The sequence below is a fragment of the Hyperolius riggenbachi genome, chromosome 10 (genome assembly GCF_040937935.1).
Source record: "Hyperolius riggenbachi isolate aHypRig1 chromosome 10, aHypRig1.pri, whole genome shotgun sequence".
Lineage (NCBI taxonomy): Eukaryota > Metazoa > Chordata > Amphibia > Anura > Hyperoliidae > Hyperolius > Hyperolius riggenbachi.
Window position 1 is genome coordinate 212,073,487 of NC_090655.1, and position 24,778 is coordinate 212,098,264.

Here is a 24,778-nt window from a genome sequence, read left to right on the forward strand (position 1 = left end):
GTTAACATGAAATGCTGTGTGCTGATTAGTGTAAAATATGAAATCCTACTGTGATGTAATGCTTTGTGACAATTAAACAAGGAAACTTCACAACATTTGTATGCTTTTTGTAGGCAGTGAACATGTATGTGTGAATGAACCACAAATTTGCTGGTAATGTAAATATGTATGAGACATCTGCAGTGAGTGTGCAAAACTAAGGCGTCTTAAAGGATACCTGAAGTGATGTGTGACATAATGAGATAGACATGTGTATGTACAGTGCCTAGCACACTAATAACTATGCTGTGTTCCTTTTTTTCTTTCTCTGCCTCAAAGAGTTAAATATATCAGTTATGTACTGTAAGTGGCTGACTCAGTTCTGACTCAGTGTGACCCTCACTGATAAGAAATTCCAACTATAAAACACTTTCCTAGCAGAAAATGGCTTCTGAGAGCAGGAAAGAGATAAAAAGGGTCAATAGTTCATACATTTTAGCTCTCATACTTCAATGAATGTGTTATTGAGCAAAACAATGAAACCGTTAAAACTTACAAAGTAGATTTAAACATAAAATAAAACTGTGGAATTTCCATATGCCTCCATGGCAGCATACAAATGGGGTTAAGCCCCACCCCTACCAATTAACAGGACCTTAGCTATAAAAGAAAGTGACCCCTAGCGAGCAGCATTCTCATTTTTGTCCTCACCTCCGAACAGGTTCCTTAGTGTTTCATCGCTATTTATTTTTATTTTACTCTTACCTCGCCGACATTCCTGCGGCGTTCCGGCCAGGTTCAGCCTCTCCTGGTCGCAGCCCTGTTGTCATGACTAAATGTCAAATTATTCAGGGACCTTCTATCTGGGTTGATGGTGGGAGCTTGATCTAAATGATCTTTTCCCCCCTTTATGGCTGCTCTGCATGACTTAAATACGATTGCAGAGCACAGTGTGATCCTTCTCACCTTTTTTTTTTTCCCCCTTGCTGTCTGCAGTTGCACAGGTTAGTGGTGCATAGTTCAGCCTCTCCTGCTGGGTGTTTGGTGCTGCTGGGTGTTCAATGTGATCCCTCTCACCTGTATCTCTTGCTCTGTCTGCTGACTGCTCAGGCTCCATTATGTGAGGCATAGTTCAGCCTCTCCTGCTGGGTATTCAGTGCTGCTGAGTGTTCAGTGTGATTCCACTCACCTGTCTCACAGTGAAAGACTCTGAAGCACAGGGCTTCAAGTGCATTCCAGCTTGGAACGCACAGCCATCAGACCAGGAAGTGTTTGCAGTAACTGCTCTCCAATCCCTGCTCTGGACACAGCAGAGATCTCCTCACAGCTGAGCTCTCCTCCCCTCCTCTCACAATGCTGGATACACACAGGACTGTGCTGGCTGCAACACTACCTCCCTCTATGTCTGGCTTAAAGGTAAAGGCACTATTATTTGCTGTCCCTCTGATGTAATGCTTCTCAAGCTGCAGGAGGAGGTAAGTTATTCCAAGTATCTTGGTAGCACTATGTACTATATTTTATCATCTGCCATTCTCATTATAAACAGTTATATGAACAGTATTGTGTACTATGTGCAATATAAATGACATAGCATTCCTTGCATGAAAGTATTATCTGATTTCTTATTTATCTGCTACGTTTCATGTACCTCTTATCTTACTCATTTTATCTCTTGCGGTCCGTTGGACTGCATTCTGGATCACACTGTGCCAGAAACAGATAATTCTAAGGTCAATAGGTAAGAGTCATACAGGTAAGTGACCCCGCTTTTCTACAAAAAAAAAAAAAAAGAGAGCACACCTTCCATAAATGGGCTGTACTTTTTTATATACAAGCCCAGGAAGAAGAGAACAATGGAGGGCAAGTTCCCACCACAGTTCTAGGACATTGGTTCTTTGTCATCATTTGAGATCCTGCTTTAAGATCTTTATATCATCACTCAGGATCCTGCTCAAGGAGCAGGTAAATAATCTGCCTGGGAACTGGAGGATCAGGTCCCAGTTAAAGGCACCATAGCCCCCCAGATTGCTGGGCTTGTGGCGACAGAACCATGCCAGGGAAATCAGTAAAGTAGATCTGTTTCCACCAGATGGGAAAAGAGCCAGAGTTCCATCAGATGCACACATCCAAGATGATAAAGCAGGCTGTCCAGGAATCAATGGACTCCTATATAGGCTCTTTGGTCCCCAAGCATTCTACCAGCAAATCAATGAAGATACTGAATATCCTCAATCATCTATGGTTTAGCAGGAATCCAATGAGCGTGAGCATACAGATATCTGGTTTCTATTTCTCCTTTATCCAAACCATCTGTGAAGCCATTCACTGGGAAGAGGAAACCCTTCTCCAGGCTAAGAAACATCTGAAATAATTATCATTCTCCTTTTCTGTCTAGAAAGAGATCAAATAAAGATGAATGGGAAAAGGTAAGGAGAAAGTCCTTCCTGAAAAAGCAGACTTTCCAAACCTCATCCTTTTTCTTCAAAAAATTTTTCCAGTCCTAGCATTCGCTTCCATGGTGGACATGTCAGTCATGTGTCTTGCATGCCATGTAAGGTTAAAAGTCTTGATTACTTTTTAAGATGTCCTAGACCATAAACTTGATATAGATTTAACGATGGTGTATACCACTACTGGAGGGGCATGTAAACCAGCCCTGGCTATATCTTCAGTTGCCACGGAAGTGGACAAGGATTCTGATTCTATCCTTGCAGCTTAGAGAACTTTCATATTGTCTCTAAGTTTATTAGGGAAGCGGCTATAGATTTTGTCCAGTCCACTTAATATGCCAGGCTTTTTGCATGACAGTGAATTGGCCTGTTAAAAAAAAAAAAAAAAAAAATCTAGTCTGCTGATCCCAGCTTCCAACAAAATGTGTTTAAAATTCTGTTCGATGGAAGAAATCTTTTTAGTAACAATTTGGATCTGGCAACCAACAGTCACCAAAGCTGGTATTATACCAAAGGTGAGAAGACATTGCGGAAGGAAAGACCAGACCATAGGAATTGGCAAACTTCACATGCTAATCTCCATAAGCTCACAAAGCAGTCAGCGCAGAGTCCTATTGAAAATTCTGAAGTCCAGATAGTAGCTGCAAGACTTCAGCAGTTCTGTATTATCTGGACAAAAACAATAAAGGACGAGTGGGCCACAGGTACAGAGTGGTTCAGTTTTTTCTTCGATGTGCAAGTTCACTCCACCACTCAGTCTCTTTGTCTATACAGAGACCTGCTCTTTTACATTCATGACTCGTTGCAGAAAACGGCTGTTATGTTGGTTCCAGAAGAGGAGCGCTTTCAGGAAGTCTACTCTCCTCTCTTCATTGTAAAAAAGTCAGGTGATATGCGTTCAGTACTGGATCTGAAATTCCTAAATCTTCATCTTTCTAAAAACATTCAAGATGGAGTTACAACAAATGAATGGACCAGCCATTCCCTTACAGAACTGAATATATTAAATAGACTTGGCAGATACATTCATTATTTCAAACTTCTTTCCACCATGAAGTTGGTAACATTCTTTTCCAGTAACCATCCTCCTTCTCGACATTATCACAGCCATGACAACCTTTTTTGGTACTAGTGTGTCTGGTGGCTCAGTTGAGAAATCAAAGTTAGGACTTTATCACTATTTATACAATCTTTTGTTGCTAGCCTCAGATCCCAAGGCTCTACTGTGTTAGCAACAGATTTTTCTTCAAACACTGTCTGTCTTTGGCTGGTTAACAAACAAGGAGGAAAGCCACCTCACTCCTTCTGAGGACCTAATCTTTCCGGGAGCAAGATTCCAATCTATATCCAATGCAGTAACCAGATGAGAAAATTGCTGGCAAAAGTTCGCGAGTGCTGATTATCATACTATATTCATTAATCAAGGTGTTGTATACACCTCCTGGGCACTTCGTCATCTACAATCCAGATGGTCAAATGGGTTCACTGGCACATCTGCCCATTCCAACTAGGGTTTCTCCATCAATGAAACCACCAGAGTTACACTCAGACCATCCTTCTCACTCCCACTATGAGACTGTCTGCGGTGGTGGCTAAACACAAGCTCAACAACTATTAACCAATCGTTCACCCATAAAGATGCAAACATGGTTTGACATGTCTACAGGTCGTATTAGCCTAGGTAAAATAGTCACAACAAAGCTGATCGATCACTGCAAATATACTCAAACACAGGGTGGCTTATATGGTGCTTCAGACCTTCAGCCATCACTGGGATGAGACGTCAGTCTTTGATATCAGATAGCAGAGGGACACAAGGAGTCTGTTCCTCATGTTAGAGGTCAGCAATATTTATCTCCAATGCAGAGAGCAATCTCTGCTGCATCATGGCAGTTTATCTCATAGGGCCTCAGAACTCTGCGGCAGATTTTCTCAATCAAGGGGACTGCGGCAATAGCTTGTGGCCACTCAATAAAATATATCCAGAGTGATCTGTGACCATTGGGTAGGTGGACCTGATGGCAACCTACATCAACTAAATGCCAGCTCGAGGAGATTCGCCCCCATATTCAAGGGCTCAGGGTGCTCTGGCAACACCTGGAATTTCTGAATGGTCTCTGTTTTTTTCCTCCAACTCCACTTATCTTCAAAATTCTTAGGAGACTCCTCCTAGAACAAGTTGTACTCCTGGAGGTGGGTATATTTTGGTCATGCCAGCCATGAGTCCCTCTAATTTGGACCCTGAAGTTGGAACCTCCTATTCCTCTTTCAGTCAGACCAAACCCCCTGTCCCAGGACTCAATTTATCATCTGTCTCCTCAATCCCTTAATTTAATGGTTTAAGGATTGTGGGAGGAAGCTTAGAGACCTGGTAAACTCAGAATAATTGATGAACACACTGCTAAAACCAGGGAAAACTACCACAAACTGGAAAATGTTTTTTTCACAATTGCTCTGGTAAATGATTTTGATCCAATGGCTCCACCAGCACAATATATTCTTAGCTTCCTCCAGATTGGCCTAGAAAAACAATTGGCTCGCACTCTCAAAGTGCAGGTTTCTGCTATCTCTGCTTTGACGGATCACTGCTGGGTCTCTCACCCTCTAATAGTGCAATTTATGAAGGCTGCCACCAAAAACAAGCATCCTAATTGCAACCTTTTTCAAAAGTGGGAACTGCGCAGGTTCTCAGTTACCTAGCAAGACCTCTTTTTGACCCAGTGGAAGACTGCAGGAAATGAGACTTAACTTTTAGAACTATGCCTCTAGTCGCTATCTCTTCGGACAGAAGAGTTTCCGAGCTCCACGATCTAGGGGCTCATTCTTGACATTCTACTCAGTAGTTTGAGACCACTACAGCACTTCACTTCCGGGCTTCCCTTTAATCAGGATCGGACAGTGCCATCTTTTATGGATACAAATTCCTCTGATCTGCATGTTCTAGATGTTGCAAGAGCACTTAGAGCCTATGTGAATGTAACAAGGGAGCTTCAGGAAATCAGAATAGCTCTTCATAATTCCATCAGGTCTGAGAAAGAGCCAGCTAACATCAAACTCAAAAGATCTCTTCATGGTTTAAATGAATCAACAAAGCCTTTTATTAAGGCTAGCCTATTATCAGGGTTTTTTGACCTTGTCCCTCTGGGTGGCATCACAGTGCACTCTTCTCAGCTGTCCCCTGTGCCACCTTCGCTATCCGGGCAAAGATTCCCCAGGCTGCCAATGGTCCTCTGTCCATACTCTCATTGCCCATTTCAGAGTCAATCCAGCAGCCTCCGCTTCAGTTTAATTTAAAAAGCGTTATTTCTGAATCTGTTAAAGCCTTAATTGAAATTATTTTTGGTCAGCAAGTCTTGTCCCACCCTTACTTTTTTTCTGCTAGTTAAATCCCATTTGTATGCTGCCATGGAGGCATATGGAAAACGGAAAATTGTATACTCACCTAACGGTAATTTTCCTTTCTATGTGCATCCATGGCAGCATAAGGATTTCCCTCCCTTTCCTTTTGTTGACTTTTTGCTGTTCTCCGGTTCGGCTAGTCAATGAGAATGCTGCTCGCTAGGGGTCACTTTCTTTTATAGCTAAGGTCCTGTTAATTGGTAGGGGTGGGGCTTAACCCCATTTGTATGCTGCCATGGATGCACATGGAAAGGAAAATTACCGTTAGGTGAGTATACAATTTTCCGTTATCTTAAAAAAGTCATTTTTAGGAGAAGGGAGATACAATTGTTTATTTCATTAGTTTATTTTCGCTTTGGGTTTCCATTAAAGTGAACATGAGGTGGTGAAAAAAAAAACAGGTACATACTTACCTCTGGATAGTCCAGATTATTCCTGTGCCCTCCTTCATCCCACCATTGCCACGCAAGAGCTTGCTGGATATGTTCCCGTGGCCGCACTCTACGCCATGTACAGGCACAGTTGTACTGCAGTTGCTCAGTAAGGGCTCCGTGCTACTGCACAGGCAAGGCCGTACCTGCAAAGGTGCAGTATGGCCATGCTGGTGCATGAAGGGGAGTGCGGACGTGAGCTAAAAGGGTCACTGGCAGCAAGGGTCTGGAGGACGGCGTGGGAAGCCACTGGAGGATCCAGAAGCGTCTCTCTTCTTCTGTATCTTTTTTTTTTTTCTTGTTGCTTTAAGCCCACATACACTAAATGACCGACACTGATTAATTACCAGGATGCCGCTGTGCTATATAATTGATATTCCATCAGGTTTTTATCTGACTTTTGCCGTCATTAGCTTTGTACTCAAAAAGGTATAAAGTTATGCACCTGTACTTTTTATTGCTTCTACCGGTGGTACACGCCCACATGTGTATTGCCTACTAGGCTCAAACTCAATCCTGCTGGTGACACTTCCGGGCCCCAATGCTGAATAGGCACATTGCTAGGCAACTGCCGGACGAGGCATTCTGTGTCTATGAAGAAAGGATGAAGGTGGCAGGAATGATAAGGAGTTCTGCGGTTGGAAAAGGAGGGGAACAATAGACTTGGCCTTTGATTGTCGCTTATAGATCTGGCATGCCATATCATTAAGCGACCTTGAACGATACCTGTGCTAATGCACCACAGCAGAAAGTAAGACCAATCAGTCATGCATTCCAGAAAAATAACTGCATATGGGAGAATGGGCTTTCCTGCACTATTGGAGGTGTTAAGGGATATCACAGCTGTACTTTTTATGCAGGAGGCATGATAGCAAATGAAAATAATGTCTTATAGTATTCCAAATATTCATTAGCAAGCAGTTTTGAATCCTGATGTTACCATTTATTGGCTAACTTAAAAAAGTGCAAGCTTTCTTCAGGAATTCAGTCTAAAGAAGGCGTATTAGCCAAAAGCTTACTCCTTTTCTTTTAATTAGCCATTAAATGGTTTCATCCTGATTCAAAACGTCTTGCTTTTATTGATAACTAACATGGTACAATACTCTATTGCTGCAAGTATTTATTACAAATACTTTCTATATGCATTTTAGTAAGAGGGCTTTTTGGTCCACTGTAGCCCCTTACACACTCCAATGAGTTCTGGTTCACCATGAGCTTGCTGGTTAGTCTGTAACTCTGGGTGTTACAAGTCCTACTCCATAGAGCCACATACACCCAGGCCATGCACTGATGAGGATCAATCAATCCAAAACAGTCTGTATGCATGTTGGATTAGTGTGGCTTTGTAATATTAAAAAGCTGACACATCATTGCATTCCAGCGGATCTGGAGGTGCGTTTAGCCCACAGGGACAACAATGGGTAATTTGCATATTTCCAGCAGTGATGCACTGAGAGGAATCTCAGCAATAACTCCAACCTGAACTATTGCAAATACTTACTGTTTTAAGAAAGCTAATTTTTGTTTTCCAAAGAATTTTAGTAAGAGGGCTTTTTGGTCCATCGTAGCCCCTTACACACTCCAATGAGTTCTTGTTCACCATGAGCCTTCTGGGTAGTCTGTAACTATGTTGGATCACTAGCGATCCCTGACCCGAGTGCATTGTTCTTTCCATTCAACCCGCCTGCAGCAAGCTGTTATGTTGTACATGGCTTCTTGTCCCTCCATAGCAACCGACGCTTGCAGACCTGCAGGCTAGCTATGCGTCTGGCCGTCTGTACAGCATTAGGGCCAGAACTGTCACCCCCAAGAGATCAAATCCCGATCACTCCTTAGCAACATTATCTATTAGTGTGTTTGTATCTTAAAAAGAAGCCGAGGTGAGAGACATGTGGAGGCTGCCATATTTTTTTTTAATTTATTTTTAATATGGGTTGCCTGGCTGGTCAGTAGTGTCTGAATCACACACCTGGAACAAACCTGCAGCTAATCTTGTCAGATTTTCATCAGAAAAATCTGATCTGCATGCTTGTTCAGAGTCTAAAGTTAAAAGTATTTGAGGCAGTGGATCAGCAGGATAACCTGGCAATGTGCATTGTTTAAAAGGAAATATAATGTCAACCCTCATATGTCTCGCCTTGGGTTCCCTTTAAAAGGAACCTGATGGGAGAGGTATATTGAGGCTGCCATATTTTTTTTTCCTTTTAAACAATACCAGTTTCGTGGCATACGGTTTCATTTAGAGAGAAAGAAAAATCCATATTCTTGTGAAATTGATCATTTGAGAGATCAGTGAGCAGTAGCATTAGAACTGGATGCTGGTAGTTGGAGGAGCCGGTTTACCGTGTAAGGTGGTAAATTTGTACTCATCCTATACAGATGAAGACTTCAGTAATTCACATTTGAGAGGGATGCCAAACGCTGGTGAAATGCCTAGTCCAGTATTATTCAAGCACATCTGAACTGACACGGATATGGAGGCTAATATATTTATTTTATTCTCTTTTAAACAATGCAGGTTGCCTGACTGCCCTGGTGATCTTCTGACTCTAATAGTTTTAGCAATAGACCCTGAACAAGCATGCAGCAGATCAGGTGTTTCTGAATGAAGTTTGACTTTAGCTGTGCTTGTTTCAGGTCTGTAGTGCATCAATACAATTCCAGACCTTGATCAAGTCTTGATTAGTTATGTAATGCATTTGAGATCAAGTGAACTCTGTCATTTAAAATCAATGGAATCCAGGAGGAATTGGTTGCTTACCATTGGAAGCCATTATTGACTTAGGTATGACTAGATTTTACCTAGCAAACAAGCTATCTTTCAACTGGTAAAAAAAAAAAAAAAAAAAAAAAAAGACATTTTTTTTAAACTCTTTTAAAATCTCCCTGTATGTGTCCCTGTGTCCCAATGTCTATCCTTCAGTCCCCCTCTCTGTGCCTCCATCCATGCCCAATGCTCCTCCCCCGTACTTCCATCCATGCCCAAGGCTCCTTCCCCGTACTTCCATCCATGCCCTTTTCTCCTTCTGTCCCCCCTGTGCCTACACCCATGCCCGTATCTTCTTCTTTCTCCTCCCTGAACCGTCATCCATCCCTTTGTGCCTCCTTGCACACACCCTGTGCCTCCACCCATACCCCTGTATCTGCGGCCATCGCAGGCCCAGCATTCGTAAAGATGGGTTGACTATAACATTTATCCATTACCGCCTCCTAATCACCCCATGCATCTCACACTCCCATGCACGACTACAGGACTTAACTAGAGCCTCCCAAATCTTGTGGAACTCTTTTCTGCTGCCCATCAGACTTGCCCCCTCCTTCAGCACCTTCAAACAATCCCTCAAAATTCACCTTCTAAAGAAGACCAACCCCCTTTGCCAATGCCCTCTCTCTGCTGAGAAGAACCTCTCGATGCAGCCCCCCTCCTATTGTCACCACTTTCTCTCTTTAGATTGTAAGCCTTTGGCAGGGCCCTCCCTACCAGACGAACACTACAAATCCAGCACAGGAGATTTGGGCACAACTGGCGCCACCATAGACCGATAATAGGAATTACGGCTATAGCGGCGTGCAGTAAGTAACTTCGGTGCTGAGCTGAAGTTACTTTTAAAACACCGTAATTCGGCCGCCAGCAATAGCTGGAAGCCAAATTACACCATTCCCCACCATCCACGCGGACCTGAAGGAGGAATAGTATTTAACGCTGCCGGGACTTGTGCAGCAGCAGGATAAGCCATATACCTGCTGTATCCTGCACCCAAGTCACCTGGTGGCGAATTCTCTTGTATGCCTAGCTGAGCCTTCCCACTAGATAGGTATAGATAGGTAGGGTTGCTTCACTTTAACTTTCAGGACTATACACACCTTCAGCCATAACTTCAACAACTGATGATCTAAAACCACAAGAATGCAGCTATATTTATTTTTCTTATCATAGCTCTACTGTAAAGGCAGAGGCTTCAAGTTTATGATAGCACTGTGGATTGTGAACATTTGTGGCTTCCGGTGGGGATTCCATCTCTCTGCCGAGGTCAGGAGTGCCTACATTCGCAGAGTCATATGCATAGTTAGAGGGTTTTTTTGCAGTTTTTGAAGATGCTTCTTTAAGTGCAACTCCAGACAAAAATTATAATGTGGGTTCGTGCGGTAGTCTTATATCAGGGCTTTCTGTCCCAGTTATTGTAATATACCTGACACTACAGCCCTGGCTTACTAATGGCTCTGGCTGCTGTCTATACAAATGACTTATGAAATAATGGTCTCTAAATGTGGCCTTTCCTACCAGCACTCCATTCACTCCAGACAGCTAATAGGGGCCATGAGGAAGTCAGAAATTTGAAGAGGGTAGAGTCCGCAGCGATCAGACAAACCCTTCAGTGACAGCAGTGTCCTATACAATAGATAAAACATCACAGGACCCAGTTTGTCAAAACAAAGAGGGAGCTGGGTCCGCATTTGTGCTTTTGGCAAAGTACATCACTGAAGAATGTTTGTTTGTTACATGTTCTAAGGACATATGATGGAGCCCAAATAATTATAAAAACAGCAATAGCTGGCAGCCAAATTATATCTTACTCCTGAGTCCATGGCGGCCTGGAGGGGGAATAGTGATTAATGCCTCTTAAAGGACAACTGTAGGCAGGCTGCCATGTTTTTTTTCCTTTTGTGCAATACCAGTTTCCTTGGCAATACCAGTTTCCTTCCTTCCTTGTTTCATTCTTTTATATTCACCTCGAGTGTTCTTTAAATAAGTTTAGCTTTGGGTAGTGTTGAAAGGGATAAGTACTTGTTTTTCCTCATTTCCTATTCCCTAGCCTACCGTAATGGGGACAGGAAGTGAGCTAACATCTCCACAGACAGCAGTAATAACTTACTACAGTATGCAAAACTCAAACAGGTAGTCGCCGGGTAAAGCATCTCAGATACTCAAAACATGAATACGGTTCCTTTTCTGCATGAGTTGTTTAATTCAGGATTTAAACTCATCACCTTCGAAACAGGAAGTTAAGGTCACCCCTACCAGTTTTATGGTGTATGCCAAAATACACAGCTTGTATCAGAACATCCTGAAAGATTTGGCTGTGGCTTCACCTTGCATGAGTTCTCTGATGTGATAGAAGAAAGGCTTTCTTGGTGAAATATTTCCCACACTCAGAACAGGAGAATGGTTTCTGCCTTCTATGAACTCTTTTATGTCTGACGAGAGCGGATTTCTGGGTAAAACATTCATAACATTCTGAACACGAGAACAGCTTTTTCCTTGCATGAACTTTTTCGTGTGTTATAAGATTCGATTTTTTAGAAAACCGTTTTCCACATTCAGAGCAAGAAAATGGCCTCTCCCCAGCATGAAGTTTTTCGTGTGAGAGAAGATTTGACTTTGTGGAAAAACTTTCACCACATTCAGAGCATAAAAATGGCTTCTCCCCGGTATGAGTCCTCTTGTGTGTCGCAAGACTCGTTCTGTCTGCAAAGCATTTCCCACACTCCAAGCATGAATAAGGTTTTTCCCCGGTATGAGTCCTCTGATGTGAGATAAGCGTTTCCCTTTGGGCAAAACATTTCCCACATTCTGAACATGGAAATGGTTTCTCCCCAGAATGCGTCCTCTGATGTCTATCGAGGTTGAATCTTTCAGAGAAACACCTCCCACATTCAGAACATGAGTAAGGCTTCTCCCCAGTATGAGTCATCTGATGTAACATAAGATGAGCTCTCCGGGAAAAGCATCCCCCACATTCCGAACATGAAAATGGCTTCTCCCTTGAGTGAATTCTCTGATGTCTATCGAGATTTGATCGTTCGGTAAAGCATTTCCCACACTCTGAACATGAATGAGGCTTCTCCCTGGTATGAGTCATTTGGTGTGCGATGAGATGACCTCTGCGAGAAAAACATTTCCCACACTCTGAACAAGAAAACGGCTTCTCCCCTGAATGAGTTCTCTGGTGTCTATCAAGATTAGATCTTTCCCCAAAACATTTCCCACACTCAGGACATGGATAGGGCTTCTCTCCGGTATGAATCATCTGATGAGAGACAAGATGTGCTTTCCGGGAGAAACATCTCTCACATTCTGAGCAGGAATAAGGCTTTTCCCCTGTATGCCCCATCTGATGAGAGATGAGGTAAACTCTTCGGGAAAAACATTTCCCACATTCAGAACAAGAGAATGGCTTCTCTCTGGAGTGAGTTTTCTGATGGGCAATAAGATTGGTTCTCCAGATAAAACATCTCCCACACTCAGGACAGGAAAACGGCTTTTCAGCTAAGTAAACTCTCTGGTGCTTAATGAGTTGCTGCTCCTGAAGGAAACACCTCCCACATTCAGAACAGGAATATGGCGTCTTTCCTGCATGAAGTATCTGGTGTGAGAAGAGTTCTTCCATCTGGATGAAACATTTCCCACACTCAGAACACTGGAACGTGCCGTCTTCTCTGTGAACATCATGATGGGTGATAGGAAGAGAATGAATTGGAAAACTTTCCCCAGGTGCAGAGGAGACACAGGAGGAATCTTGAGATGCTGGATGGAGATTTGGAGGCATAGGAACCTCCTCTGAAGAATCAGATGTGATATCTTCTTTACATGGTGAGATAAGCTGACATCTGTCTTGTTTATTCCTGTTGTCTTCTATACCTGGAGGAACAGATACAAACAAGGAGAATAACATTGATTGCAGAAAAACCTTGATTCAAGTCCAGTCAGATAACTGTTTTCACATTTCCAAAGAGATCCTTTCACGTTCTCTTGTTATGAATCATGGCAATCATAATTTCAGCTTTCTTACTTATTTTGTGCACATATAATGCACAGCCATTCTACGGAATACCAAACTAAATCTGGCAGACGGGAGTGTCAACATTTACTATCAGTCAATTGGCTAGTGCAGGTGTTAATATACCGAGTTAAAGGGTCTTTTGCTCTCTGCAGATCATTACTGCTGCAGCAGAGTGGGAGTTTCTGCCTGGTCTGTACTCCAAATACCTTATTGTTGCTATGACTGCAGATTACAGCTTGAGTTCACTGACAATTTTAAAAATTCTGGTTACAAGTTCAAATGGAATGATTACTTTTTTGTAGAATTACAGAAAGGGTTCTGAGCACTCATCTTTGTGCCTTTCTACTTCACAATTAAAGTGGATTTTCCCTCTGAAGGATTCTTGAAATTAGAGAAATATAAGATTGTTCAGAGCTCTGTGCCCCCCCCCCCCACCCCCACCTGCATTGCTGTGGCCCACCCCCAACTTATCAGCCACCTACAGTATCAGGCTGTGGCTGTTGACGGGCCACGTCAACACAGGTGGGAGTGGCTACAGAACTCTGGACTTCTTGGCAAGCTTTTCGGGCAAAAACCACCTGTAATGATTCCGCGTGCCCGCGATGGTCCGGGCACTTCCGGATTGCGTTCCGCATCGTCCTCTCCAGCGGCGGTGGGTGTACGCATGCCTTCCAGGGGACGCATGGGTCGCACGCGTACGTCCATGCGTCAGACGCGTACGTCTATGCGTCAGACGCGTACGGACACGCGTACTAACTATGCGTCAAGGCGACGGGCGACCCGGAAGTGACGCGGCCAGAGGATATATAAGCACTTCCGGTCCGCGGCCGCACGCCGGTTATAGCGTTTGCCTGCTGTAGGTAGGCTGTATCTCTGGCAAGCTCTGTATTTGCTACCTGTACTCTGTGCTTCCTGAAAGCTGGCTTAGCTGAGCACTGTGCTGTACTATCATCCGCAGTCCCGTGGGTGCTAGCTAGCCTCTAGGTGTTTAACCTAAACCTGTACCTGATTAACTGTGTATGACCTGGCTTGAAATAGACCACTCTCCTGTCTGATCCCCTAAACCTGTACCTGATTAACTGTGTATGACCTGGCTTGAAATAGACCACTCTCCTGTCTGATCCCCTAAACTTGTACCTGATCAATTGTGTATGACCTGGCTTGAAATTGACTATCCATTCACGTGTGTCCGTCCGGGGCAGAGCCCCATTCAGTTGGTGACGGCCCCGGTGCCGTAACATTATAACCGGCCCAAATTACTTATAATACTTGGCATGGAGGATTTGCAGCGGCAGATTGATCAATTGGCCGAAGCGGTCAAGGGGTTAGTCGAGATGGTCACCCCTTTGGCGCAAGCGCAGATTGCCGCCCAGGCGCAGGCTGAAGCGGCAGCCATGGCCGCAGTGCAAGCACAAGCTGCTGCCGCCCCTCTTGACATGCCCATAGGTATGGAGGACAATGCACCTCCTGCTCCAGCTCCTCCACCTCCAGGCGAGCCAGTAGTCCCTGCGCCTGTAGAGCACCTTCCGGAGCCTACGCTTCCCCTCCCAGAAAAGTTCTCTGGAGATCGGGGTTCTTTTAGTAACTTCATGAACTCCTGCCGCATGTATTTCTATGTGAGGCCCAGAGCCTCGGGGTCTGAGACGCAGAGGGTGGCCCTGGTGATCTCACTATTACAGGGAGACCCGCAGGCCTGGGCATTTAGTCTCTCTCAGGGACACCCTGCCTTGTCCTCTGTAGAGGAGTTTTTTCAGGCCATGAGTGTTCTCTACTCTGACCCAGACGTTACTACTACGGCCTCCCATAAACTCCGAGGTCTTAGGCAGGGGAAGAACTCTGCGGAGATTTATGCTTCAGAGTTCAGGAGGTGGTCAGTGGTCTCCCGGTGGAACGATCCGGCTCTGTTAGACCAGTTCATACACGGGTTGACGGAGACAGTTAAGGATCATCTGGTCAATTATCCACTCCCTGTGACACTGGATGATGCCATCACCCTAGCCATCAGGGTTGATCGGCGGCTACGTCAAAGGCGGCTAGAACGGAGTGGGGCCACCAGTGCAACTCCCCTGGTGGTGGAGACAGGGATTCCTCCTGACAGTTCAGAGGAACCTATGCAGATTGGTTCATCCAAGCTCTCTCCTGCAGAGAAATCACGGAGACGTGCCCAGGGCCTGTGCCTCTACTGTGGAGGAACGGGACATGTGGTCCGAAACTGCCCAGAGAAGAAGTCGGGAAACTCCAATGCCTAGGTGGATCTGAGGAAGTTCATCTGGGCGGGCAGGTAATTCCTCCTAAAGGGCCACGATTCTTACTACCTTTTTGCCTCGACTGGCAGGATAAGGGGATAACGGGACAAGCCTTTGTGGACAGTGAGGCTGCAGGGAATTTCTTAGATGTAGAGCTGGCCAGGAAATTAGACATTCCCTCGTTACCTTTGAGTAAGCCCATGCAAGTCACCGCCATTGACGACTCCCCGCTGCAATTACTGACCCCGATAGCGGTAACCCCGGAGCTACATCTTAAAATAGGGGTCCTGCACTCAGAGAAGATTACATTCTTCCTGTTGAGTATGCCTTCTACTCCAATGGTATTGGGATTGCCCTGGCTAAGACAGCACAATCCCATTCTGGATTGGCAGTCAGGGCAATTAGTGAGTTGGTCTGATTCGTGTCATAAAAACTGTCTAGCGGGTCTGCCCGTCCTCAGCACCCAGCTGACGGCACCGCAGGTACCCGAAGCCTATGGACAGTTTGCAGATGTGTTCTCCCCATGGGCGGCAGATGAACTGCCCCCACATCGGCCGTATGACTGTCCGATCGATCTTTTGCCAGGAGCTATGCCTCCAAGGGGCCATCTGTACAGTCTGACGGGGCCTGAGAGGGTGGCAATGCGGGAATACATACAGGAGAATTTAGGTAAAGGGTTCCTCCGACCTTCCACCTCTCCTGCGGGGGCGAGGTTCTTCTTTGTTGAGAAGAAGGACGGGGGTCTCCGACCCTGTATAGACTACAGGGGCCTGAACAGAATCACCGTAAAAAAACGCTATCCTTTACCCCTAATTGAGGACCTATTTGGGCAGATCTCGGGGGCTCGGGTGTTCACTAAATTAGACTTACGGGGAGCCTATAACCTCATCAGAATTCGCCAGGGAGACGAATGGAAGACTGCCTTCAACACCCACGAGGGGCATTACGAGTATCTGGTGATGCCCTTCGGGCTTTGTAATGCCCCTGCAGTCTTCCAGGAGTTTGTAAATGACGTCTTCAGGGATTTTCTGGGGAGATTTGTCATAGTCTATCTGGATGACATTCTGATTTACTTCCCCATCCCTCTCTGAGCACCGAAACCACGTCCGGGCCGTGCTGCAGAAATTGAGAGAGCACCAATTGTACGCCAAGCTCGAGAAATGTGCCTTTGAGGTATCCCAAGTACCCTTCCTGGGGTACATCATCTCCAGTTCGGGTCTAACCATGGACCCAGCTAAGGTTTCGGCAGTCCTCAACTGGCCACAACCGACCAACTTGAGGGCTCTACAAAGATTCCTGGGGTTCGCTAACTTTTACAGGAGATTTATCCAAGGATTTTCCCTCAAAGTGGCACCTCTAACAGACTTAACAAAGAAAGGGGCCGATCCTACTCGGTGGTCCACACAGACCCAACTTGCTTTCAGGGTATTGAAAGAGGCCTTCTGCACTGCACCAGTCCTAGTGCACCCAGATGTTACACAGGCCTTCATAGTGGAGGTCGACGCATCCGAGCTGGGTGTTGGTGCGGTTCTCTCTCAATATGCTGGCACTCCCGAGAAATTGCATCCCTGTGCTTTCCTTTCAAGGAAGTTCTCTTCCGCTGTGCGGAAGTACGATATCGGGAACAGGTTGTTGGGGGTTAAGTGGGCTCTCGAGGAGTGGAGGCAGTGGCTAGAGGGGGCAGCATATCCGGTCACGGTGTACACAGATCACAAGAATCTGGAGTACATCGAGTCAGCGAAGAGATTAAGCCCAAGACAGGCCCGGTGGGCGTTATTCTTTTCCAGATTTAAATTCACCATCACATTCAAACCAGGTTCGAAGAACGTGAAGGCAGATGCCTTGTCGCGTTACTTTAGTCCAGAGAATTCTGAGGGCCAGGTCCCCGAGCCTATAATACCTGCTAACTGCATCTCAGCTGCTGCGACTGTTCCTCTCCTAGAGGAAGATTTCACACGCCTTCTCTCTTCTTTTCAAGGTAATGCTCCTCCTGGGAAGCCGGTCGACTGCATTTATGTGCCGCCTCAGTGGAGATACAAGGTACTGCAACAGTTCCATGACGACAAGGCCGCCGGTCATCCTGGACAAGCAAAGACCCAGGAACTTCTATCCCGTTGGGTTTGGTGGCCGTCCCTGTCTCGAGATGCGAAAGCATTCGTCAGTTCCTGCCCTATTTGTGCCCGTAGCAAAGTGTCCCGCACTGCACCTAGCGGTCATCTTCAGTCGCTACCGATCCCTTTCAAGCCTTGGACAGACATATCTATGGACTTTGTGGTGGAGTTACCTGCCTCAAAAGGATATACGGTCATCTGGGTAGTGGTTGACCGCTTTAGTAAGATGTCCCATTTCATTCCGTTGAATAAACTACCCTCTGCAAAAGAATTGGCTGATCTGTTCATTATTAACATCTTTCGCCTCCACGGGGCGCCCGAGAGAATTGTTTCAGATCGTGATGTCCAGTTTGTCTCTCAGTTTTGGCGTTCGTTTTGTTCTCGCCTAGGCATCACGCTATCATTCTCCTCGGGGTTCCACCCTGAGACGAATGGCCAGACTGAGAGGGTAAACCAAATCTTGGAACAGTACCTGCGGTGCTATGTGGCAGGGAATCAGGAGGAATGGGCGTCTTACTTGCCCTTCGCAGAATTCGCTGTTAACAACTCCGTGAGTTCCTCTACGGGCTTGTCACCATTTCAGGTGGTTACGGGCTCGAATCCAAAATTTTCTCCCTTGTCGGGTCCACCTTCTAATTCTCCTATGGTAGAGGACTGGGTGGGACGGATGGCGGAGGTGTGGAACAAGGTCCGGGGAAACCTGGAAAAGGCCACTGGGAAACAGAAGTACTTTTCTGACAAGTTTAGGTCCCCAGAACCGGAATTCTGTCCGGGGGATCTGGTTTGGGTGTCAACCAAGAACATCCCACTGAAGCAACCAACACCAAAGTTGGGTCCGCGGTTCATTGGACCATTCCCTATAGTAAAACAAATTAACAAAGTGGCCTACAGGGTCAAGCTACCAGGGTCCTTGAAGGTGGGAAATTCCTTTCATGTCTCCTTGCTTAAGTCAGCAAAGGATTTTCGAGCCTCCACCACCCCCCCGCCTCCGGTGGTAGTACAAGGGGAGACCGAGTTTGAAGTGGAAAAAATTTTGGACTCGAGGTGGGTTAGAAACTCGTTACAGTATTTGATCGAGTGGAAGGGATACGGACCTGAAGAACGGCGGTGGGTCCCGGCACGGCAGGTGCATGCCCAGGAACTGGTTCAGGAATTTCATACCAAATTTCCCAATAAGCCGAGATTAGAGTGCCCGGAGGTCACTCCTCAGGGGGGGGGTAATGTAATGATTCCGCGTGCCCGCGATGGTCCGGGCACTTCCGGATTGCGTTCCGCATCGTCCTCTCCAGCGGCGGTGGGTGTACGCATGCCTTCCAGGGGACGCATGGGTCGCACGCGTACCTCCATGCGTCAGACGCGTACGTCTATGCGTCAGACGCGTACGGACACGCGTACTAACTATGCGTCAAGGCGACGGGCGACCCGGAAGTGACGCGGCCAGAGGATATATAAGCACTTCCGGTCCGCGGCCGCACGCCGGTTATAGCGTTTGCCTGCTGTAGGTAGGCTGTATCTCTGGCAAGCTCTGTATTTGCTACCTGTACTCTGTGCTTCCTGAAAGCTGGCTTAGCTGAGCACTGTGCTGTACTATCATCCGCAGTCCCGTGGGTGCTAGCTAGCCTCTAGGTGTTTAACCTAAACCTGTACCTGATTAACTGTGTATGACCTGGCTTGAAATAGACCACTCTCCTGTCTGATCCCCTAAACCTGTACCTGATTAACTGTGTATGACCTGGCTTGAAATAGACCACTCTCCTGTCTGATCCCCTAAACTTGTACCTGATCAATTGTGTATGACCTGGCTTGAAATTGACTATCCATTCACGTGTGTCCGTCCGGGGCAGAGCCCCATTCAGTTGGTGACGGCCCGGTGCCGTAACACCACCACATCGGTTTTGCTGACAGGAGGGTAGGGTTTAAGATTAATGCCCATTTCCCAGCAAACAGGACCCATTTGTTAGCAGTAGCATGCACTACATTGAAAATTTTATTTGCGCTGCTTGAGCTGTGCAGCTTAGTGAATAAACCAATACTGATTTGTATGTGAGCCAGATGTAGCCATCAAAAGAGCCACATCTGGCTCCCGAGCCATAGGTTCCCTACCCCTGTGCTATGACTACTCTGATCAGAATGTCACAGCAGGTTTCTTATGTATTTAGCATACTGCATATACTGACAAATAGGCTGACCTGCCCATAAGCCCACCCGCCCTCTTTTTGACTAAAAAACGGGTCAAATGCAGTGACCTGCCAATAGGCCGACCCCATAATGTGTGGCCCTAGCTCCCCCTTGCAGAGCGCGCATTGGGGGCATACTGGAAGCAAAAGAGGTCATCTGGGCACAGTGCACTGTCACAATCTGGGTGCCTCCACATGCAGTCATTTGAATTACACCTGTAGCAGCGATCGCTTGTCTAATTTTGGCCAGAGCTCTAATTATGGAAAGAAGGAACCTATGTGTAACAAGAAATAGCGACAGTTAGATAGGGGAACAGTTAGTACAGGGAGCACTGTCACTAGAATTCACACTGTGGCCAAATTTAGAAATGCTACTGGAAGATCCTCTTCTCAGCTCCGGCCCACGTGTCTCCTTGGCAGCTTTGTATTCATGGCGTCATCTACCTGGAATTGACCAGCCGCTTTGCAAGTGGGAGCCGCCAGAGGGAGTGGGAACGGAATTGGAGTCTTAACACCCCAGCAGTGCCTGGTTGGACAGCTTATTAGCATTATATACTCTGACAAACACCCGGAGGTGTAAGTGTACTGCTATTACTGGCACAAAGAGTAGGACATTACTGTACGACACAACGGTGTTCCTGTATGTTTTTTTATATACGTCCCTGGATTAAAATCTACTTTTAATGAGAGGAAGAGTGGCTGATTTTATTACTGTAGGAGGATTGCCGTAATACATTTACATATGCGCTAGATCCACCTGATCTGTGAGGTGGCAACTTTTCGGTGAGCCCCATCACTTGTCTCTATACTCATGTGAGGTGGTGTGTTTTGTGAAATTGGAGTATCCCTCACTGTGGCTTTTCCCCTTGCAAGTAACGAAACAGAGTCACACTATGTGTTTGTTTTATTTTAGGATCATTTATTGATGGTGAGTGCAGCTGAATATTATTTAAGCTTTGTATTCGCCACTAGGGTTCATGGCTCATTGTGGTCGCTTGATAGTGAGACTGAAACTCCTGCAGGAAATGACTTGAAGCCTCATAACTCCACACTAGAGCTCCATTATTACTGTCAGGTGACTGCAGGGAGCCTGGAGCTCTAGCGGCGAGTACAAAGCTACCAGGGAGACAAGTGGACAAGCTGGAGCGAGGACAGGTAGCTATGATCTCCCATACACTCCCAACATGCACTCTGCAGGGGGGGGGGTTGCACAAATATATCACTTGCAGATAAGCCAACACCCCACTTTTAGCCCAATATTTTTTTTTACTAAAAAGTTGTCTTATTCTTGGTGATATACAGTATTACTCACCTGTACTCATCTCTATAGACAGGTCTTCTTCTTTAATGCACACATGTTCATCTCCTTCCTCCACTTGACCTTTCACATTTTTCTCAGCTGCTCTGCTGTCTGTGGAGTCTATGAATAAAGAAGAGACGGATGCTTCTTGTACTGAATAAAGTAAGTGTATAGGTAGGTAGGTGTACTTCAGGGGGTAACAACTCCTGACTCCCCTTTTTTCCTGTTTAGTCTATAAGCCTCACCTGTGCTGATGTCTGCAGGGATTTCCTCCTCCTTATACAGCTGGTCACCCATCACATATGCTTCTTCCCCTTCATCCCCCACTTCTACTTTAGTAGTAATCACATTTCCATCCTGTACCACACAAAACAATACAAACAGTAAATATATATCTACAAAGTCCAACAAGAGCATCGTATCACTTGCAAGACACACTGAAGTGATGATTACTACTATTACTTGTACTTATTAGTTATTTTCCCTTCGTCTACTAACAATTACTTGTACTTATGTACTTATCAGTGATGAACGCGGCTGCAAGACTCATCCATTCTTCGCACCGCTCTGCATCCACATCTCCCCTTTGTGAATCCCTGCACTGGCTCCCTATCCGTTTCGGGATAAGTTTCAAGATTCTATGCCTGGCGTATAAATCTGTGCACAAAACATGCCCTACCTACATCTCGCAGCTTGTTCACAAGTATACACCAGGTCGCCCCCTCCGTTCCTCCAACGACCTTCGCCTCACCACCCCGCGCATTTCACACTCCCATGCCCGCCTGCAGGATTTCTCAAGAGCTGCCCCCACCCTCTGGAATGCCCTTCCACCACCCATCAGACTTGCTCCCTCTTTCAACACATTCAAGCAAGCCCTCAAAACCCACCTCTTTATGATGGCCTACCCACCTCCCACCACACAGTAACTCTCTAAGGAATATTTAACAGCCCCCCCTAGTGTTTCCACCCCTCCCTTTAGATTGTAAGCCTCTGGCAGGGTCCTCCACTCCCTAGTGTAATCTACAGGATCATGTGCTCCTGTCCTATGACAGCCTGTACTTGTATTACTGGGCCTACCTAACCAGCCCATATTGCATGATCATGTATTTTGTACAATTTGTATGTATAACTTTGTTCTATGTGCATAACCCTATGTATGTCATCCTTGTATCATTGTATATATTTATTGTCCAGCGCTGCGTAATATGTTGGCGCTTTATAAATACAATAAATAATAATAATAATAATAATAATAATGTAGCACCATCAGCGCTGTACAGAGTACAAAATAGATAGAAAGCTTTAGCAGCATTCTCTGAGTTGTTGGTAGCCAGTGGAAGGATTGGCAGAAAGTGGCAGCATTAGAGGGGCTAGGTTAGAAGTGAATGAGATGAGCAGTTGAATTCAGTGGGGACTGAAGAGCTGGAAGTCCGTTTTACTAATGTCTGCATGGCAGCACCAATGGGTAGTTGCCCCGCCCCATCCACCATAGGACAAGTAAACAGATAAATTAAAAAGGTGGATCCCTTGTAATGCAGAGGACTGCATTAGCGATTAGATCAGCGCACCCTCCAGCGACACAATGCCTCAGCTTACTATGGTGAAGTGGGCCAACTTGCCTTTCCAGTGGGGTGTTCTCACACAGTGCGATATGGAACACTTGAAACAAAGGATACAGACAGGGGGCCGCACATTATGATCACAACAGATGCCACTCAGGGGGGCTGGGCAGCCTACTGTTCTATAAATCCAGGGGACAGGAGCTTCAGCCCAGTGATAGCTCACATGACCATTCTCCTCAAAATGGACAGCAAGACTTTAATTGCATATATTCAGAGATGAGGGGGGGGGGGGGGGGGGCGGGCGCGGAGCCTTGCACTACTACAGGAGGCGGCAGCAGCAATCTTTTATCTACATGAAAGAACGGTGCAGAATTTGCAAGGGATTTACATAACAGGCCCACAGAATTTGAGGGCAGACCTTCTGAGCAGACATACATTGGATAACAAAGAGTGGTCATTCAAGGGGGACATCTTCGACTCAATCTGCAGCCAGTGGAGTTTGATCCGGTGTTGCAGCCAGTTAGGCAGGCCGGATATAGATTTGATGGCTACCCCACAGAACAGGAAATGTTCCAGGTTCCTGTCCAGACTCCTTTATTGTCAGGCCGAGGTAACAGACCCAATCACAGCACCCTGGAACTTCCACATGGGATATGCGTTTCCTCCCATCAAACTTAACCAGGAATAGGAATGATCAATGAGATGCAAATATTTCCGAGTTCATGCAGACTTAGGTACATTTTTATGCAAATATATACAGCCTGAAAATGGACCAATCAATTTAAGCCTGGTGGGACTTGATTAGTCCATTTTCAAGCTGCATATATTTGCATAAATTTGAACATAAATCTGCATCAACGCTTAAATATTTGCCTCTCATTGATCATTCCTACCCAGGAACCAGCGATACTCATAGCCATCACCCCATTCTGGCCTCATTAGCCATGGTTCCCCCTCCTGTGGCAGCTAAACAACCATTCAAAGGTACATCTTCCGACATGTCCAGAAGTACTATCACAAGGTCCCATCTGTCATCCCAACCCAGGGAAGTTGAAATTGATGGTGTAAAGATTGAGGGGAAGAAGCTAAGGCAAGCTGGATGTTCGCAAGGATCATTGAAACTCAGTTACATTCCAGAAAACCATCAAACACATTATAGAATATGTAACAAATTCACACAGTTTGCAGCATCAGAACGTTTTGACCCGCTTCATCCAGAGGTGCATCACATTCTAGCCTTTCTGCAAAGCATCTTAGACAAGGGACTGGGACATTACGTCATCAAGGTGCAAGTGTCAGCTCTTTCAGCAGCTGCAGTAGCCGCCTTCTGCTGGGGTTCTGGTGGAAATAGCTGAGCCCGATCGGGACTGCTCTACTGTGCAGACATGAGACGTCTGCCCTTGTGCAGTACAGTGGACCAGTTGGGCTCAGCTATTTCTGCCGGAGCCAAAGCAGAGAGTCACTAGTGTGTATGCGCAATTGCGCATACACCGACAAGTGCCAGCAAGCAGATGTTTGGGAGTCCCAACACGAGTCCAAACACCCCTCTACTGAGGAGAAGGAGAAGCCTCTTTAGGATCCAGAGGCTTTCCCCTCCCCAGGTAAGTACTCACCAGGGGCACTTTTCTTCTTATAGGTACACTTTAACTTCCTCTGCTGCAATATTTTGTAGCATCTACCTGATAATCTTCCTTTGCAGGATCCTGGGAACACAGAAGACCAGTACATCTCTCTGCTGCACCTGTATCGAAAATTTCCCAATATTGTTATTAAAGCATCAAAGACAAAACAGTAAATAAAGTAGCAAGGTTGAACATGGTACAGGGGTGCTACTAAAGTTTTTGCGGTCCCAAACGGAACATCATTTGCGCCCCCCATGTTGTCAGAGGCCCCTTCTCCCATTATAATAGGAAGCCAAAGTGCCCCTCCAATAGGTAGAACTTTCAGTACAGGTAGGTAACCAAAGGTGCAACTCTCCCCAGTTTAGGTAGCCAACCCAAGTATAGGTAGCCAAAGTGTTCCCCAATATAGGTAGCCCCCCCCCCCCCCCATGGTGCCAGCGGGGATATGTAGCTTCCTGCGGTCTCCCATCCCCAACAATCACAGACCTGCAGATCGTCAGCAACCCAAAAAAGAGGAGAGCAGTACACAGTAACCTTGTGGCAAACTTAAAATGCAGGAAATGAGCAATGACCTCACTTCTGCATCTGCAGTGTACTCCGTGGTCACTGTGCCTCTCTTCCCTTTGTTAACATTGCTGCTGATCTGAGGTCTGTGAGTGAGTGACAGGGAAGCAGGGATGGCTGTACAAGTCACAGACAGGGCAGCCTGGCAGCATGGG

At 45.9% G+C, this 24,778-nt stretch overlaps 1 protein-coding gene across 4 annotated transcripts in view; it reads right to left on the bottom strand.

Moving 5' to 3' along the window:
- Window positions 1-11,206: 11,206 nt before the first annotated feature.
- LOC137534381 (zinc finger protein 84-like) overlaps window positions 11,207-24,778 on the bottom strand; it is a 31,287-nt gene continuing 17,715 nt past the window's right edge. For all 4 annotated transcript variants that reach the window (XM_068255865.1, XM_068255864.1, XM_068255866.1 and 1 more), the window contains 4 exons: window positions 24,117-24,178; window positions 21,121-21,232; window positions 20,888-20,995; window positions 11,207-12,899 (listed from right to left, as the gene is read on the bottom strand). In XM_068255865.1, coding sequence (XP_068111966.1) covers window positions 11,347-12,899; window positions 20,888-20,995; window positions 21,121-21,232; window positions 24,117-24,178 — 1,835 coding nt within the window. In that variant the 3' untranslated portion in view covers window positions 11,207-11,346. The remainder of the gene's footprint in view (window positions 12,900-20,887; window positions 20,996-21,120; window positions 21,233-24,116; window positions 24,179-24,778) is intronic.